General features: G+C 38.5%; 2 protein-coding genes across 3 annotated transcripts; both read right to left on the bottom strand.

Annotated features, from left to right (window-relative positions):
• Nucleotides 1-3,825: 3,825 nt before the first annotated feature.
• LOC118806653 (monocyte chemotactic protein 1B-like) lies at nt 3,826-5,274 on the bottom strand. The gene is made up of 3 exons (XM_036568152.1): nt 4,914-5,274; nt 4,158-4,278; nt 3,826-4,017 (listed from the first exon to the last, which is right to left on the bottom strand). The coding sequence occupies exons 1-3, from the start codon at nt 4,975-4,977 to the stop codon at nt 3,927-3,929; spliced, it is 276 nt and encodes a 91-aa protein (XP_036424045.1). The 5' UTR covers nt 4,978-5,274; the 3' UTR covers nt 3,826-3,926.
• A 4,799-nt stretch (nt 5,275-10,073) lies between these two features.
• On the bottom strand, nt 10,074-16,728 carry LOC118806654 (monocyte chemotactic protein 1B-like). 2 transcript variants are annotated; one of them, XM_036568154.1, is made up of 3 exons: nt 16,595-16,728; nt 15,993-16,116; nt 10,074-11,514 (listed from the first exon to the last, which is right to left on the bottom strand). In XM_036568154.1, exons 1-3 carry the CDS (start codon nt 16,656-16,658, stop codon nt 11,430-11,432), a joined length of 273 nt encoding a protein of 90 aa, XP_036424047.1. In that variant the 5' UTR covers nt 16,659-16,728; the 3' UTR covers nt 10,074-11,429. The 2 variants fall into 2 exon arrangements, with proteins under 2 accessions (XP_036424047.1, XP_036424046.1); XM_036568153.1 differs by lacking the exons at nt 15,993-16,116; nt 16,595-16,728 and adding exons at nt 11,656-11,779; nt 12,302-12,413.
• Between the last annotated feature and the right edge of the window lie 2,618 nt (nt 16,729-19,346).

Raw genomic sequence — 19,346 nt, 5'->3', positions numbered from 1 at the left:
TTGAGCACCCATAAAAAGGGCCTAGACACGCCCATAAACACGACTTACCTATAAGGTAAGCACAACATAAAACGTGTGCAAAAGTTATGGCACATTTAATATTTTATGTTTGCTTTCAAATATTTTAAACATAGCAAATCATAGAAATTATGCACTAAAAATTGCAGAAAAGAGTCATATTTAAATGCGTTCTCTGTGGAGGATGTGTGACCTTATTTTCACTCAGAAGACCAACAAAACCTCTAATTTGACTAGGGGTTGCATAAAACATTTCCAGGGCATTGCTTTTTATATTACATATCAAACCTCAATGAAAAACATTAACCAAAGTAACAAACATCAGCAAAGATCTAACAGATGGAGTGGTTTACTACATAAAGGCCAGTCTGAACATAGTGGACAAAATGGATGTCGCGTTAAATGGTAATGAATTCTGGACAAGTTCTGCTCCAGAGGTCTATATTTCTGTAGACTGGATCCATCACTGCACTGAGAAGTCACTTGAGTTAATACAGAAATGTTACGGTCCTTAAGTTGGCACTGAAGAGTCCCCCAGTGGGAAATAGTGAGGGCTACACTCTTAAAAAAGATGGTTCTTCAAGGGTTCTTCAGTGAAGCAAATGGTTCTATATGGAGCCATAAATACTCAAAGGACCCTTTGCATGATGAAAGGGTTCTTGGCATCATGAAATGGTTCTTCAGATTGATGGAGAATGTGCTGTAGATGGTTCTATATAGCACCTCTTTGAAAAGGGAACCCTGTAATCATGCAAAAAGGTTCTTTGAGTATTATTGGTTCTATATAGAACTATTTTCTTTACTAAAGAACCCTTGAAGAACCATCTTTTTTTAAGCGTGTAGTTGAGAGGGTGTTCTAAACAGTACTGAAGGACGGTCGATGTTGTCATTGAAGATGTGCTTAACAAATCCACTGTTACAGTAAACTGCTTTGCAATGTTGCTAATTTTGTGAAGTTCAATGAAATCATGAGTTAAAACATGAAAGCACTGAATAAACTGTTCAGCCAGAGTGTGTTTTATTAAAGGACCCTCTTTGGAAGCAGCATAAATGTGCATAAACACAATTTTAGTTACTTTTACAGTTATTTTTCAAGCTGAGGAAACATGATTGAGGCAACATGGAGTTGAAACAGGGGAGGACAGAGTTTTTTCACTTATTACACTTACAGAAGATGATCAGGCAGAACCTGGAACGCGTCCCCTATATTCAATAAAAAATTGGTACAAAATCTGTAAAATGCTACTTAAAACAAATCCTGATATTTTATAAAGGTTCGCTCAATCAAAACAACTATTGCAAAAGTCATTGTTTTCCAATATATTTTATAAAAGTGACAGTTTCATTCACCGGCATGGCAGCGCAGTGGGTCACGCTGTCGTCTCACAGCAAGAAGGGCCTGGGTTCAGTTCCCCGGCCGGGCGACCAGGGTCCGGCCAATTGGACACACTAACTTGCTCCTAGGTGCGAGTGTGTGGATGTTTATGTCTGTCTGTCTGCCCTGTGATGGACTGGTGACCTGTCCAGGGTGTATCCTGCCTTCTGCCCAAAGACTGCTGGGATAGGCTCCAGCTCGCCCTATGACCCAGAAGGATAAGCGGCTTAGAAAATGGGTGTGTGTTTCATTCTCAGTGAATACGTGAGTCCACAATGCTTGTGTAGAGCCGTATTGTGCACAAAGTGGAAATGATCTTTGATAAGATTTTATCTTTTTCAAATCGTCTCAATTGTTGGTCTTCCTTTTCCTTTTTTCTCTAATCATCAGCAACAGCAAACAGGACACTGTGGGGGGGAAGCAGACCTTTACTGAAGAAAGTGAAATACAAGTGATGCAATGTTCTAAAAATATTAGACCTTTGAAAGAAGTGAATCACTTCAGAGCAGGATTTCAGCACACAATGGAGACGGAAGGAAGGAAGCAATGGAAGTTAATAATAATGGGGGAGGATTTTCATGGAAAACCCCTCATGCATAATTATCTATCTATTAGACACAGCTTTCTCAGAGCACCAGGTACGTGTTCAGTTAGTGATTATAACTCGTATTTTTCCATTCACAGTTTGTGTTAGTGACCTTGTAGTTCAGGGGTCGTCAACTGGTGAACTGCTGCCTGGACGCAAATATTCCAGTGGACCGAACTGAGCACTTGAAAAAACATCCTGTAGCAAAGCTGATTAAACGTGTAAAAACAAATCTAACATAGCTGAAAGCAGCTCAACTGAACAGAGACTACAGGGCTGGAGGTCAGGCATGTTGTCTGAGATTCTTTCTGAGAGTGGTGACCATAGCATGTTAAAAAAGGAAACTCAATGATAAAAGCAGTTTAAAAACATGAAAAAACAGAGAACTCTGTGTTTTTCTCCCCGTTCAGTCTGTAAAAAAAGCAGAAACATTAAGCTCCACTGTGAAACACATCACTTCAAATTAATCCACAGACTGGACTGACAAATGACATAAAAGCTCGACACGAAACACATACTCTTCTTTGTTTTATTATTATTATTATTATTATTATTATTATACTATGGTCAAAAATTCTTGCAGTGTTCAATAAATGGGGGAACATGCACACTCTGAAACATTCCATTTATATAATATATAATCCTAATAGCTCTGACTCTGAATAGCAACAGCCTAGCAACACCTTAGCAACCACCTGGGATAGCACAGCAACAGCCTAGCAACACCTTAGCAACCACCTAAGATAGCATAGCCACAGCCTAGCAACATCTTAGCAACCACCTGGGATAGCATAGCAACAGCCTAGCAACACCTTAGCAACCACTTGGGATAGCATAGCAGCAGCCTAACAACACTTTATCAACCACCTGCAACAGCGTAGCAACAGCCTAGCAACACCTTAGCAACCACATGGAACAGCGTAGCAATGGCCTGCAACACCTGAGCAACCACCTGGGATAGCATAGCAATGGCCTGTAATGCCTTAGCAACAACCTGGGATAGCATAGCAATGGCCTGCAATGCTTTAGCAACCACCTGGGAAAGTGTAGCAATGGCCTGCAACACCTTAGCAACCACCTGGGATAGCATAGCAATGGCCTGTAATGCCTTAGCAACAACCTGGGATAGCATAGCAATGGCCTGCAATGCCTTAGCAACCACCTGGGACAGTGTAGCAATGGCCTGCAACACCTTAGCAACCACCTGGGATAGCATAGCAATGGCCTGCAATGCCTTAGCAACCACCTGGGACAGTATAGCAACAGCCTAGCAACACTTTTGGAACAACCATTAAGCAACACTCTTAACAAAAAGACGGAACACCATGTCAACCTCATAGCAACACCATAGCAACTACCTGAAATTACTATATGAACCCAATTGAGTTATCAAAACAGTCAACGCTGTTGTGCCACTGCTTTACCTTTTTTACAGCATTATTAGCTGGCTTTGTCAACCCACCTTAAAGATTAACGCTGATAAACCTTTCCTTTCTAGTTTTCAATTAAATTTATTTTCAAGTTTTTAAGAGACTTTTGTTAAAGCCAGTCATGATAAATTATCACACACAGTTAACGCGCAGCGTCAGAGTGCAGCCTGAGTGCAGCATAAAACCCCAGAGGTTCCAAAGGAATTAATGAACTTGATTTAGTCCAGTTTAATATAAATTTGGGTTTAAGATTTTATCTTTTTTGATCTGAAATGTTGGCCCGCTTTTTCCTTTGAAACCCTTTTGGACATTTTCTGCATATAAAGAGTTACTGAAATATCAAGTATAACAAGTAGGACATTAGAGGGGAAAACATGTTTATTGAAATAAGAGAAATACACACAATACAGTGTTGCAAATATATCTATGTATTTTTTTTACAGTGATATGTACATATGTACAGAGCGCACGTATACACGTTGTACTGCGTTAAATAGTCTTCATGTGGTCAGTGTGGTCAGCTTCTGGGTTTTAGCTCCATCAGGTGTTTCTGAACCCAAGAGGCTTCAGGATCCACACACCATTGCTTTCCTTTATCCGTGCGAAAGCTGTGATGAAGACAAAGAAAGAATACCGTTATTGTTCATTACTGATTGTGAGTCAATTTCCATGGTTAATTTCCATAATATCAAGCAAATTCAGATGTAGGAAGAGATTTAATGGGCTTTCCTAAGCAGGTGATACTCACATAACAGCTTTAAAGGGACAGTTGCTGCTGGTCTCCCCGTAGGATTTAATACGCCTTAAGGGGATCTTCAGGTGTGTGAGTTTTTCGCAGCACTCACGGAAAGTTTCAGTGCCAAAAGTACCTGAGAGGAGCCAACACACAGAGTTTCAGACTCACAGCACAACAGATAGAGAATCCAGCACTTATAATAGACAATCATTAGGCTTAAGGTATGTCCAGAGATGAATGAACAGATGTTCACATCTTCAGTATGTGAGAGGAGTACAGAGTTTCAGTCTCACAGCACATTATATCGCAAAAAGACGACTCCAGCCATCTGATAAGCTAAAAGGGCCATGTCATAGAAACCTGAAATTTCATTGTTTTATGTAAAAGTGTAACATTGTTAAACTTTCAAAACTAATGAAGCTGCAGAAACAGCTTGTTTTGCATTAAATGATTTTGTGATGTCATGAAAAACACCTTGTCTACATACATCACAGGGCAGGCAATCAAAATGGAGCTCATTTACATATATCAGTTTTAAAGGTGCAGTAATAAAACATCAGGTTGATTCTAAAGGATGAAGAAAAGTTAAATAATGACCATGAACTAAAAATGAACTGTGACCGTGGTCTGTGCACACAAATTTCAAAAGTGGATCAAAAATATAGGCTATCAGCTCTTTAAAGCACGTTTAAAAGATATGTAAAGACATGTGCACAGGTCTAGTTCTCAGTGGTGACTATTGGAGTGAACAGAGTTTCTGATACTCACCACTGCAGACCTGCTGGAGAGAGCAGAGCAGCAGCACCATCAGCAGAGCAGACAGAGTCCTCATTCTAGCAGAAGAGATTTCACCCAGAGAGATGGAGCTGAGGAGAGGAGAGAGGAGTCCAGTGCTGGGTGAGTGACCAGTACCTCCTCATTTATACAGAGTGGGACAGGATCTTTGCATGGCTGAAATCCCCTACAGCTCTAACGTTTCACACGTTTCTCAGTAGCTCTGCAGCCATGATGTCTTTCCTGTTCACTCTAACACTAACATCACCTCCGTGTAGAGGAACAGCATCAGCTATTTTCAGACTTTGCAGAGAATCTGCCCCAAGAAACTGAAACTATGTTCTATTTTTATAAAGTAAGTTATCATGGGGTTTTCGAGAACTAGAGAGACATGCAGATAGACAGATAGATAGATAGATAGATAGATAGATAGATAGATAGATAGATAGATAGAGAGAAATTGAGCCCTCAAAGGTACAACAATGGTTTTAAGGCCTAACTTTGTACCATCAACATGTTTTTTTTATAAAAACCCCATTGTTTTGAATTAAATGTGTTCCAAAATTTGAAAATCAGTGTTGAACAGTAAGAATTGTCAATACTGAAACACATTTTCTGCAATCAAATAAACCTTTTTGTGTTTTAATGAAAAATAAGATGATTTTATGTGTGTGCAACCGCTCAAAGCTGTGTTTACTAGGCATGTATTGGCTAGCAATTTGGTACAGTTATGATTTTGAATGTTCAGTCCTAACCTCAGTCTATCTATCTATCTATCTATCTATAAGAAATATCAGAGACATCAGTATCAACACTGTTTTAAACTATTTATCATGTTTAACAGTGAGAGGGGCATCAAATGGTGAAAGAATACTTCTCATGTCAAATTTTTAAGATGATGAAATTTGATTTATTTTCTGTGAGTTCGGTCACTTTATTACAGCCAATCAAATTATCACGCTCTCCAACAAGCTCCGCCTTATTTTCCCTCAACCCTCCAATCACTGTGCAGCAACCGTTGCCATCCAGCATTGCTCACAACCTGTTTGTTGCTGGCACACCATGGTTTGAATGTGATTTCAATTGCGGGTGAAAGTTGGAACTGCGGGTGTTTAAAAGTGAACTTTTGCCCACGTAGGTTATAGCTGTGTCCTAACCTGTGCTCTGTTCACTATGTTATTCACTATTGTAGTGGTGTCCAAAAACATAGTGCAGATCTAGTGCACTCAAACAATCCCACAGCGAGCCGCAATGAGTAGCGTACATGAATTGTGCCTTAGTGGATAGGGGATACCCATAATGCACTAGTCTTGGTAGGTTTGAAGATTCAACCTATGCGGCTTCTCTGAGTAGGATGAGTGAGCACTACTGCAATGGCAGTGTCCATACAGAGCTCTCTGCAGACCTGTCACAGATGGAGGTGAGACCTTTGCAGGTCAATGGTTTAACTCAGCGGTTATAGTGGACTGGCAGAATCTGCTGTCGCACAGTAATGAGCCAACCTGTGTGTCGTAGTGTCAGAAATCATTTACTAACATCACAAATTCTGTCCCATAGATAATAGTGTTTTATATAGGGTTCAAGATTTTCAAACGTAGGGTCTAGTCACTAGGGGAACACTCTGAACACAGCACATGTCATGTTCTACCCATTTAAAGACAAAAAATAGTCAGTTTTTGTTGTCATCAGTTTTACTACAAAGGCCGTGATGAGCAAGCAAAGCAATCATCTCATGTACTTAAATGGATCAAAGGTAAGACACAAATGGTCCATAAACAAAGACTGGGTTTAGGTTTTTAAGTTTGCTGTGTTGTTTTTTTTACTCATCTTTGAACATCTCACCTGTCTGATTTTAACTTGAAGTTAGTTATGTTGTGTTCACTGGACAAACATGCCTGTTGCAAACAGACTCATGCTTTGTAGTCTTTATAGTAAAGTTTACAGTATAGTGCTTCAGTATAGTATAGTATACTTTATAGTATAGTGCTTCAGTGTCTGTTGTTTATGTGAATCCAGTTCTTTGGTTGATTACCAGAATATGATGATGTCACTATACAGGGTTGGAAGTGTTGGAATATATATGATGACGACTGCATGGTTATGAGTAATAGGATATTACTAATAGGATATGGAAACTGTAGCCCAGCACCGCTGCTTTATGAGTTCGCCATAAATTACATTTTGTGTCATTTGTTTAGTTTGTTTAAAGAACGTAGAACAAGAGTCGAATGCAAATACACAGCTACACAAGTCAAGTCAAGTCAAGTCAAGTCAAGTCAAGTCAGCTTTATTGTCAATACTACATCATGTACAGGACGAGTATTGAAATTGCGCTACTCTCAGACCCCATGGTGTAGCAATAACATTAAATAGACAGTAAACAGGAAATGTGTGAGTTAAATAGACACTAAATAAACACTAAATGCTAATCGTAAATAAATAAATAAATAAATAAACACTAACACAAACTGTAAACAGAGTGAATAAGTGAGTGAATTTTGAGGGGAAGGGTGGCATAGCCCTTCAGTATGACAAGTGACGTGTTTGTATTTGTGGGCTGGAGGTTAGGGAACCAGCCTTGTGACTGGAACGTTGCCGATAGGGCTGCCCACCGCTGCCCACCGCTCTGGGCAGGTCTGCTCACTGCCCCCTCATGTGTGTGATTTCACTAGTGTGTATGTAGTGTTTCACTGCATGGATGAGTTAAATGTGGAGGTGAATCCCCTGTTGTGGTACTAATAAAGGATAACTTACTTACTTATTATTTCCACAGTCTAATGTAGCTAAATATTGTGATGAGTCACCAAAACCACTCAGAGGAAACCCTTATTTTAACCTCTGTGACCTTCAAAGATTTACTTTTGTCTTGTGTAAAAAAAGAAGAAGCATTTTTAACCACACACACACACACACACACACACACACACACACACACACACACACTCACTGCGCACACACGCACACTCTGTTACTGTTTATCTGCTAAATTTATCAAGTTCGGGGAAAAATGTACAGAAAAGTCACGTGGATTTCTGAATATTTGTAAACTTTGTTAAGTATTTCATCACGTTAAAAAAATATTTGATCACATTCGAAAACTTCACATGTGAAAAAAGCAAGTGATCACTTGTAAACATTGTTTTTTGCACACTTCACATGTGAAATATATGTGACTTATCTGTTAACTGTTATCAGTTTTTTTCCCCAACAAATAAATAGAAATTGTTCACTCCGATGATCAGAAATTTGTCATATTTAAGTGTGTCCTCAGTGGAGGGTGTGTAAACGTATTTTCATTTCAATAAAACATCAACACATTACACATTAAACCGCAATAAGATTCATTAACCTTACATCAGCAAACACATAACAGATGGAGTGGTTTACTACATAAAGGTCAGTCTGAACATAGTGGACGAAATGGATGTTGTGTTAAATAGTAATGATTTCTGGACAAGTTCTGCTCCTGAAGTCTATAATTCTGTAGACTGGATCCCTCACTGCTCCGAGAAGTCATACGAGCTAATACAGAGAGATAGCAGCCCTTAAGATGGCATTGAGGAGTCCCTTAACGGGACATAGTGAGGGCTGGTTGACGAGGGTGTTCTAAACAATACTAAAGGAGAGTTGATGTTGGGTAGCGCTTTATTTGGAGTGGTCCTTTGTAGATGATTAATAAACTCTTAACAGATTATCAGTAACACATAAACAACGTATCAGTGAAGTAGCTGTAGTGAAGCATCTGAATACACTGAAGTAAATATCTTGTAGATGTACTGCTGATACACTACTTACACATAAATGTATTATTGATATGTTGCATGAAGTAGACTTAATATGTTACTTCCATTATGCAAAACCTAACCCTAATCCTAACCCCACAAATGATGCAATGTTGTAAATATATTAGATGTTTAAAAGAAGTGAAACACTTCAGAGCAGGACACAGTGGAGACAGAAGGAAGGAAGGAAGGAAGCAATGGAAGGTAGTAACAATATGTGAAAATTTTCATGAAAACCCCTCATGTGTATTTATCTATTAGACACAGTTTTCTCAGAGCACCTTGTAGGTGTTTAGTTAATGATTATAACTCATATTTTGCAGTTACAGTTTGTGTTAGTGACCCTCTAGCCCAAGGGTCATCAACTAGTGAACCGCAGTCTGGATGGAGACCCAGCAAAGTGTTGAAGTGGACTGAAATGAGCGCTTGAAAAAAACATCCTGTAGCAAAGCTGATTAAACATGTGTGAAAACAGATCTAATGCTTGGATGTGCTCAACTGAAGGCAGCTCAACTGAACAGAGACTACCGGGCTGGAGATCAGACACATTTTCTGAGATGCTTCATTTTATTTATTAGTTTCTGGTCTGAGTGGTGAGCATAGCGTGTTAAAAAAGAAAAATCAATGACAAAAGCAGTTTAAAAAATGAATAAACAGTGAACTCTGTGTTTTCTCCCTGTTTGAATTAGAAAAATTCTTGTGTCTTATCTGCTCAGAGTCTGTGGCGCTCATCAAAAGCAGCAGTGGTGGACGAAGTACACAAACCATGTACTTGAGTTAAAGAAGAGACACCCAAGGTAAAATATTACTCCAGTAAAAGTAGAAGTTCCTCCCTTTAGACCTCCACTTGAGTAAAAGTACAAAAGTATTTGCCTTCAAATGTACTTAAGTATCAAAAGTAAGAGTACTACATACTAGAGTACTACGTACTATCATTTTTGTAACCAGACTCTGCTTCATTAAGTCATTTTAGGTGAAAATACTCCAGTGTCACTCTTGGTAAACCAGTCTTTTAATAGAGTCATTAATTAGTGACGCTGATGTCTATTAAAATTATCATAAACACAAAACACTGAAGGCAAACAGTTTCCATCAGGTAGAACTGAGTGGCTCTGAAATCACTTTTTACAAACAAGCAAAGTTTCAGTTTAAGATTTATTTGCAACTTAGTTACAAGTTTAAGTTTAATAAAAACTTTAAACTCAGATTCACAAATGAGTTTCCTTTACTAAACTGCATCTGTAGGTCTCTGTTCATAAACATAAACTAGCAAAAACAGTTTTACTATAAAATGAATGTGTTTGTATAAATTCAGAAAAAGACCCGTCAGTCACAACTGCATATGAGTACATATTTCTATATTGTGGTCTGTTTACACAAAGTTAGGTTAGTTCATCATTTATGTTGAATAGACTCTCCCAAATTTTACACTGCTGCACTGACGCTGAACCGTGTACTGCACTGGGTCGGTATGACCAACAGGTCAAAACAAGCTCAAAACAAAGTGACCTCTGTGCCCTGATTGGTGTTCTCGCTTTGCGTTTCTTTCATTTTGACATGTTACATTTTTCTACACACATAAGACAAAAGGAAGGACAGATTTCTCATAATGTAGTGGAGTAAAAAGTGAGATATTTGACTTTGAAATGTAGTGGAGTGAAAGTAAAAAGTCGCCCAAAATGGAAATACTTCAGTAAAGTACAGATACACTAAATCACTAACCCTAGACAAAATTCAGCACTGACAAATAGCATGAAAAGCTCAACATGAAACATCTACTGTTCTTTGTTTTCTTTTCTTGCTATTGTTCTATGGTCAAAAATTTGCATCACTACTCCTCCTACAGCTTTCAAGCCTGAATCAAAAAACTTTACAGTCTATAGCTGAATTGGTTGCTTGTGCTTTTTAAACTGATTTTTCCATAAGAATGAATGTGAGGAATGTGCAACATCCTGAAACTGAGCCGTTCCCCTTATATAATATACAGTACTAATAGCTTTACCTCTTATTCCACTACAGTCAGCCTAAATCCTCTTATGTCACCATTCTACAACTATGCCAGCAACACCTTAGCAACCACCTGGGATAGCATAGCAACAGCCTAGCAACAGTTTTGGAACCACATAACAACCACTAAGCAACGCCCTAGCAACAAGATGGAACACAGTGTCAACTTTGTAGCAACAGCATAGCAACTACCTAGAATTAATGTTTGAACCATGCTGTGCCCCTGCTTTAACTTTTTAAATAGTATTATTATCTGCCTTTGTCAAGCCACCTTAAACTTTAAAGTTCATAAATTTTCCCTTTCTAGTTTTGCTTGAATTTATTTTTATGTTTTTAAGAGACTTTAAGTATTAAAAATGAATGATTTTTGTTTTTTAAGCCAGTTGCCAAATAATGTTCTTGGACCATCCACACTTCTAGAGTAACACTGTTATGCAAGAGAAAATAAAGAAAGAAAACTGCGCATTTGTGGAAATACAGTCACTCTCAAAGAAAAACATCCCTAGTGAAGAGAATGGGAGTGTATATGACTATGATCATGTAGCTGATGTAGATCAGGGCCTTTATGTTGAAAATATATTAGATTTTTTTTCACAGTGATATGTACAGTGTGTGTGTGTGTATATATATATATATATATATATAGAGAGAGAGAGAGAGAGAGAGAGAGAGAGACTCTGTACTGTATGAAATACGCTTCATGTGGTCAGTGTGGTCAGCTTCAGGAGTTTAGCTTCATTATGCTGTCCTTAACCCAAGAGGCTTTAGGATCCGCACACCATTCCTTACCAGCCACTGTGTAAAAGCTGTGATGGAGACAAAAAAACAGAATACTGTTACTGTTCATTACTGATTTTGAGTCAGTTTCCATAGTTAATTCCCAAAATGTCAAGCAAATTTATAGGTAGGGAGATATTTGATGGTCTTTCAGAGTAAATGATACTCACATAACAGCTTCTTTAGGGCAGTTGCTGTTGTTCTTGCTGAAGGATATAATAAACCTCAAGGGGATCCTTACTTTTATAAACCTAGAGCAGCATTTTTGTGGGATGTTGGTGCCTCGTTCAGTACCTGAGAGGAGTGCAGAGTTTCAGTCTCACAGCACAACACAACAGAAAGAGACTCCAGCAGTGTGTTAGTCGTAAAGGGCCGATATCATAGCAAACTTAAATGTCATAGTTTTTATGTAAAAAGTAGTGTGTGAACGTTGTTCAAGTTTCAAAACATAATAAAGCTGATTTTGTGATGTCATGAAAAACACCATATTTACAGACATCTACATACTGAGCCTGCAGTAGTTTAGCTAATAGTAGTTATGAATGATGTGGAAAACAGGGCAGCCAAACAAAAAAAAAGCTCATTTACATATATCAATCTTAAAGATGCAGTAAAAAATATTTAATTCTAAAGGATAAAGAGAGGTTGGAAAATCTTCATGTAAAAATGAATTACAAATATCAAAAGCAGTGCAGAAATGTAGTCTGTGGGTCCTTTAATACATGTGAAAAAGATATGTAAACAAATATATACTGTCTAGTTTTCAGTGGTGACTATTAGAGTCAGACAGAAGTGAAGAGAGTTTCTGATACTCACCACTGCAGACCTGCTGGAGAGAGCAGAGCAGCAGCACCATCAGCAGAGCAGACAGAGTCCTCATTCTAGCAGAAGAGACTTCACCCAGAGAGACAGAGCTGAGGAGAGGAGAGAGGAGTCCAGTGCTGGATGACTGACCACCGCCCTCTTATTTATACAGAGAAGAAGCAGGATCACTGCATGGCCAGGAGCCAGGTCCTGTACTCAGGATGTTTTTGCCATCGCAAGTTGATAATGAACAACCCCAACTCAAGGCTGTTTGCTCTGGAGGGGGCCGAATCCCCCTTTTTGGGACACTGTTCTGGAGAAATAATGTAAATTCAAATATTGAGGACATATAATGTAATAATTAGTCATAGACACACAAAAAGTGCCTCTTTGATCTCAGCAAGCTCCCCCAGAACTCCTGCCCAAGCTTCTCAGGGCTCCTTCCTCTGTCCTCGGCTCGGTTTCAGGTGTGAACCAAACTCGCAAGGTAAAAATAAGTTAACACATTCTCTCATAGACACGTAAACACACATCCTCACATTTTAATGCACAATTTCTGTTTATTTCCTGAACATATTGGAACAGATTGTGAAAATATGCATATTTTTGTATATATCTAGCATACCGTGCATGATAAAACATATAGTATATAGCGCATAGAGCAATTTAACTGAAGGGGAAGAGGCAACATGGCATGACAATCAGCCAGACAGTAAGCAGGCAAACACACCAACAGAGATTCTAATATGCACAAATCTGACTTTTGAGAAATCATAGTTTTATGAGTATTATACTCACTTATGTACTATATAGTGGAACTGTATTAATACGTGTATGCCAAATTTGGGCACCAAAGTGAGCACACAGTTACTTCACATTTAATGAGCTTAAAAATAGTAATTGTGGCATGTGCAAAAGTTTGAACACCTTTCTAAAAAAGTTTTAAATTGACTTGTTAGGGCTTGAAGATGTACTCCACTGTTTGTGGGGTGTAATGATATTCTGTTAGATTTAAGTACTGGTTAAAAAAAACAACGCTCCTAGAGATACTAAACTTCATGCAGTTATTAGTAATTTTGATCTGCATTTGACCATTTCTGCTGTAAAGTATTTTTTCTGAGCTTACATTTCACTGTAATCGGAGTCCTTTAATTCCCCAGAGTTTAGTGGATGTCCTACAGAGTATTACTCTGGCACCACCCTATCACAATAACAGGTAAAAGCCTGTCTCAATAACAGGTAAAAGCCTGTTATTAGTGCTGAATTCCTTTTTTATAAAAGGTAAACAAATAAAGGACTACCAGCTGAACACCACAGCTTGCTTAATACTATTTGAAACTGGACCATATTCTGGACCAGGATCAATGATACCGAGTAACAGGCTTCACATTAAGACCTTATCAGAGGTCTCACAAGCTTCATATGCTTGTGTTTAAGCTAGAAATGGCATCAAATATGATTACATATTTGAAACGTAAATTCAAAAAGGTTGGCCCCACATCTCCACTCCATGGATCTTAACCCCTCACAAGACAACCCATAGCTAATCACAATGAATCACAAACATTGAATACACACTTCTTAAACCAAGGAAGAGCATAAAAAAGAACAATAAATAGTCCCTTTTTAACAAGGCTGCACGCCTTCCATGAGCCTTCTCAACAGCCCTCTCCATGACCTCGCTTGAAAGGCAGCACATCCTGAGGCAGGTGCCACAATATGGATTTGACAGTGTTGCCTATTGGCTGTGCTACTTTGCATGTAAAGATTTAGAGAATGTTCACAGTGGTCAGTGCAAGTGACAGTAATTAAATTCAACAGAAAAGCTTTGGTATCAGTTTTGAGCACAAAGGCTTACAGACTGCATCACTGTACCAGCTGAGGACAACTGTACTTATATGGTATGAAGTTCTGAACATCTGAAATTTGTGTAAATGCAAAAAAACAAAAAAAAAACAAAAACAAATGTGTATAATACTGTTAAAGCTAGACAAGTGATGTGGATGTTTCAAACAGTGTTTTGAAAACACTGGGTTTTATTTGAGGACTCTGCCAAAGTATCTGAGAAAATTAAACTTTAAAAATGTAAAAAATTCACAACAACGCAGCTTATGAACACCGAAGAGTTTAGTTTCAGCCCTAATATAACACATCTGTTCCAGCTGATAAAGGCTTTCAGGAACATCTGAGTACTATAGCCAGTTGTGTTGGAACTAAACCCTCCAGAGTGATCAATGTCAGAGTGAGGCCGTCCACACCTGATGTAAATGTTCAACCTTCATGGTTTGGGTAGATCCTAAGAAGTTGTTTTGTCATCACTTCAGCAAGGAATCATGACAGGCATCTATGAAGATTATTTGGAGTAGCTCTTCCATCATATCATCATACCATTTAAGCAAGGAAAGCACAAAAATTGATGTAACTGGACCTTCAAAGTTTTTGTTCAATATTCCTGCTGTAGTCATTCATCAGTGGCACATTTTTTACCTCGGCTGAATTAAAAACTATGTGATAGACCATCTCTGGAAACCCTTGGCAGATTTTCCCACACTTCAGAGTGACACCTAAAAAAGTTCAGAATTTAAGTTTAAGGTAAACTTTTTCAATCTGTTTAAAAGTTTCCTTCCTTTTTCTCTGAAACACGTTTGGACATTTTCTGTATATGGGTCATTGGCATACAAAAAGGTAATCTTGTTAGATAAAATTCTAAAGAAAATAGTATGGCCTGATTTTATGTTTGAAAAATGTTAAAATAAAAACCATTTTTAAGTCCCCCTTACTAAAAAGCTTTTGTATGCTGCTTCTTACTTTCTCAAATGTCAGGCAGCATGACCAGAAACAAAAGACCTTTATTTTGACATGCTTTTACAAAAGAGGGGCCAGGGAATTGCCTCTGAATGAACTTCATGGTGCAAAGCCAAGGTCAGTAGCCCTTACAAAAGTTTTGTAAAAAGTGTGATTTTTGAGTCATGGTTAGAACAGTTTACCATGTCAGGTGGTCTGGCCTCAGTAGAACCATAAAAATGTGGAATTATTATAATAATGTTTATTTACTTGAAAAAAGTATAAACTCAAGTTCAAGGGCAAAGGTTTCTAAGGATGTCTAAGTAGATGCCTGTTTAATTTGTCTGAAAAGTCAGGTGCCGCAACTAAAGTCAATTAGTACATCCAGACCAGCACAGTTTAATAACTAATATAGGCAGTTAAAAGCTTCGAAAACAGTCATTTTTAAAAACCTTATTTGTAGTTGACCCATATAAGCAGTTACAAAAACATCAAATACGACAAGCAGGACTTTGAGGCGGGAAACGTTTATTAAAGAAAAAGAGAAATACACTACACAATACCGCAAATATATTAGATGTTTTCACAGTGATATGTACATATCTACAGAGTAGATGTGTATATATAGACAAACGACAGTATTAAATAGTCTTCATGTAGTCAGGAACCCAGGGTTTTAGCTTTGTCATGTGTTGCTTAACCCAAGAGACTTTAGGATCCACACACCACTCCCTTCTAATAACCGTGTGAAAGCTGTGATGAAGACAAAGACAGAATGACTATTATTATTATTATTAATATTATTCTTTACTGATTTTGAGTTGGTCAGTTTTAGTTGGTCAGTGTTAGTTCCCAAAATACTAAGCAAATTTATAGGTAGGGAGATATTTGGTGGTCTTTCAGAGTAAGTGATACTCACATAACAGCTTTTTTAGGGCAGTTGCTGCTGGTCCAGCTGTAGGATGTGATGCGTCTTAATGGGATCTTCACTTTCATAAACTTGAAACAGCACTTTTCTGGGATGCTGCTGATGCCTTCAGTACCTGAGAGGAGGACAGAGTTTCAGCCTCACAGCATTTTGTTAGGCTTAAAGGGCCCATATCATAGCAAACTGAAATTTCATTGGTTAAAAAAAACAAAAGAGTAGCATGTGAACATTGTTAAAGATTCAAAGTGTAGTGAAGCTTCTTTTGTATTTATTGATTATATAATGTAATTAAAAACACCTTAAATACATCCTCGTACTACTGCCTACAGCAGTTTAGCCCCATTCACTCACACTGAAGTTATAAATGAGGCACAACACAGGGCAGCCAATCAAAATGGAGCTCATTTACATTTACATTTGTTTCTTTCTCAGGGATAAAGAGAGGTTGGAAAATGGTCATGTAAAAATAAACTGTGACTGTTTTTGTCGCATTAATATCAAAATGTAGACATTCATACAAATATATCCACTGTCTAGTTCTCAGTGGCGACTATTGGAGTCAGACAGAACTGGACAGAGTGTCTGATACTCACCACTGCAGACCTGCTGGAGAGAGCAGAGCAGCAGCACCATCAGCAGAGCAGACAGAGTCCTCATTCTAGCAGAAGAGATTTCACCCAGAGAGATGGAGCTGAGGAGAGGAGAGAGGAGTCCAGTGCTGGATGAGTGACCAGCACTCTGTCATTTATACAGGGTAGAATCAGGATCCCCGCATGGCTGAAATCCCCTACAGCTCTAACATTTAGCACATTTCTCAGTAGATCTGCAGCCATAACATCTTTCCTCTTCTCTCTAATACTAATATCACTTCTGTGTGGATAAACAGTGTCAGCTGTTTTCAGACTTTGCAGGGAATCTGCCCCAAGAAACTGAAACTATGTTCTATTTTTATAAAGTAAGTTATCATGGGGTTTCCAAAAATTAGACAGACAGGCAGATAGAGAAACATAGATAGATAGATAGATAGATAGATAGATAGATTCTGACTACAGAGATACACATTTTTCTGTAATTAAGTAAACCTTTTTTGTGTTTTAATGAAAAATATTACGATCTTAAGTACAACTTATAAAATAGAATGGTTAACCATTTATTTTAATTTATATCATAGGTGTACACACCCACCGAGCAATTTATTAGGAATACCTCCTTGTATCTACAATCATCGTCCATCTTATCAGCTCCACTGACCATTTAGGACCACTTTGTAGTTCTACAGTTACAGACTGTAGTCCATCTGTTTCTCTGTATACTTTGATACCCTGTTTTTCAGTGGTCAGGACCCCCACAGGACCCCCATAGAGCAGGTACTATTTGGGTGGTGGATCATTCTTAGCACTGCAGTGACACTGACGTGGTGGTGGTGTGTTAGTGTGTGTTGCGCAGGCATGAGGGGTTTAGCCTGAGTTTTTATATGGAGCTATATTATGAATATATTATAGCTTATTACATTATTATATGTTATTATACATTATTATATATCCATTTCATTAATATAATATAGGAGTGACTTAACAACTTATTAGTCAAACACACTTGTAAAATTTGCTGAAAAACCTTCTGGGTGAATCTGGAGAAACGTCTATCCAATTGCTGTGAAAATTCACAGATAATGTTGGAAACATGAGAAAAATGTTATTTTCACTTATGAAATCAACAAAACATGTAATTTAATCAGAGGCCCTTAAATGTTTCCATACGACTGCCTGTCTGTCTATCTATCTATCTATCTATCTATCTATCTATCTATCTATCTATCTATCTATCAGTTTTACTTGAAAGACTGTAACGGGCTTTGAAATGTGAAAATGTAAAAACAAACTTGTAGCTAACTGTAACGTCAAAACCACAGTGTGAAGAAAGCAAGCAAAGTTTATTTATACAGCATTTTTTATAACAGGTGTTGTCACAAAGCAGCTTTACAGAAAAGTCCGGGTCCGAGCCCCCATGAGGAAAGGAAAAATGCCCTAAGAGCAGAAGGAAGAAACCTTGAGGGGAACCAAGACTCAGAAGGGGAACCCATCCTCCTCTGGTTGACACCGGATAGCAAACAGTGTTAGTATAAAGTATTATAGTACGAAATGGAAAAAACCGGTGGAGCAAAGGTTAATTAGATAGTTTGAGTTTATGCAGCAGCAGCATCATCAGGAGGGTCAGTTCATGAAGGTGAGGATTACACAGTGTTGTACAGCATGAAGTTCAATGGTGGTCAAACCGGTCCAGCAGTGGCACCTGATCAAGGCAGAAGAGGCAGCAGCATCAGACACACAGGATGGGCAGCTGTTCAACTCGGCAAAGAAAGGAAACACACAGAGAGTCAGTTCTGTACACAGTGGCTGATCACAGATTACAGTGTTAACAGAGAGCAGCAGAGACTCTGGCAGGTCCAGTTATTACAGCCCTTTACTGAAAGGGAGAAACCAGAAGGTAACAGAGACATGAGGGCTCCCTAAGATGTCGGCCCCCCTCCGCTCCACCGTCAGTGAACGTGAGTGAACGCGTGAGCAGTGAGACAACAGCACCAGTTTACCATAATACTCTATGACCATGAACCCCCAGATCTGCACCTTTTATCTGACAGGGAAAAACAGATGTGAACAGATCCATGATTTCTGTGTACGGTTACACCCCTACATACAACACAAACACACTTATTAAACCAAGAAACAACACAAACAAGAACAATAAAGGGTTTTTTTTAATGGGGCCGCATGCTTCCCTTGATCCTTTTCAATGGCCCTCTGCCTGGCCCCGCCTGAGAGGCAGTGTGCACCGAGGCGGGAGCCACAATATGTATTTGACTGTTTTGCCAATTGGTTGAAGTATTCTCATATTCATCTCATATTAACATCAAGCAACTTCTCATATTACTTCAATGAAACAAAGGTAAGACATGAATGGATCATGAACGTGTTTATGCCAGCCTTGGCTGTGTGCCTTCAGCCTCAAAGAAGGTTTAGGTTTTTAAGTTGTTGTGTTGTTTTTCCTCGTCTCTAAACATCTCACCTGTCTGATTTTAACTTGAAGTTAGCCAGGTCATGTTCACTGGACAATCATGCCTGTGGTGAGCAGACTCTTGCTTTGTAGTCTTTATAGTAAAGTGTGCTTCAGTGTTTGTCATGTTTATGTGAATCCACTTCTCTGGTTGATTGACAGAATATGATGTTATCATGGGGGGGTTGGAAGTGTTGGAATACGTAAGATGATGACTGCATGGCTATCGATAATAGGCTATAGCCTGATTAATGACACTCATTTGTTTAATTAAAAAAAATGAACTACACT

This window comes from Colossoma macropomum, unplaced genomic scaffold (genome assembly GCF_904425465.1).
Source record: "Colossoma macropomum unplaced genomic scaffold, Colossoma_macropomum, whole genome shotgun sequence".
In the NCBI taxonomy this organism is placed as follows: Eukaryota; Metazoa; Chordata; class Actinopteri; order Characiformes; family Serrasalmidae; genus Colossoma; species Colossoma macropomum.
The sequence above is the reverse complement of the archived record's forward strand: the minus strand, read 5'-3'. Positions and strand labels throughout refer to the sequence as shown.

Coding starts and splice junctions, on each gene's coding strand:
- LOC118806654 (XM_036568154.1), bottom strand. CDS start 16,658: ATGAGGACTCTGTCTGCTCTGCTGATGGTGCTGCTGCTCTGCTCTCTC. Junction 16,117..16,594: donor TCTCCAGCAGGTCTGCAGTG/GTGAGTATCAGA, acceptor TCCTCCTCTCAG/GTACTGAAGGCATCAGCAGC. Junction 11,515..15,992: donor TGCCCTAAAAAAGCTGTTAT/GTGAGTATCACT, acceptor TCTCCATCACAG/CTTTTACACAGTGGCTGGTA.
- LOC118806653 (XM_036568152.1), bottom strand. CDS start 4,977: ATGAGGACTCTGTCTGCTCTGCTGATGGTGCTGCTGCTCTGCTCTCTC. Junction 4,279..4,913: donor TCTCCAGCAGGTCTGCAGTG/GTGAGTATCAGA, acceptor GGCTCCTCTCAG/GTACTTTTGGCACTGAAACT. Junction 4,018..4,157: donor TGTCCCTTTAAAGCTGTTAT/GTGAGTATCACC, acceptor TCTTCATCACAG/CTTTCGCACGGATAAAGGAA.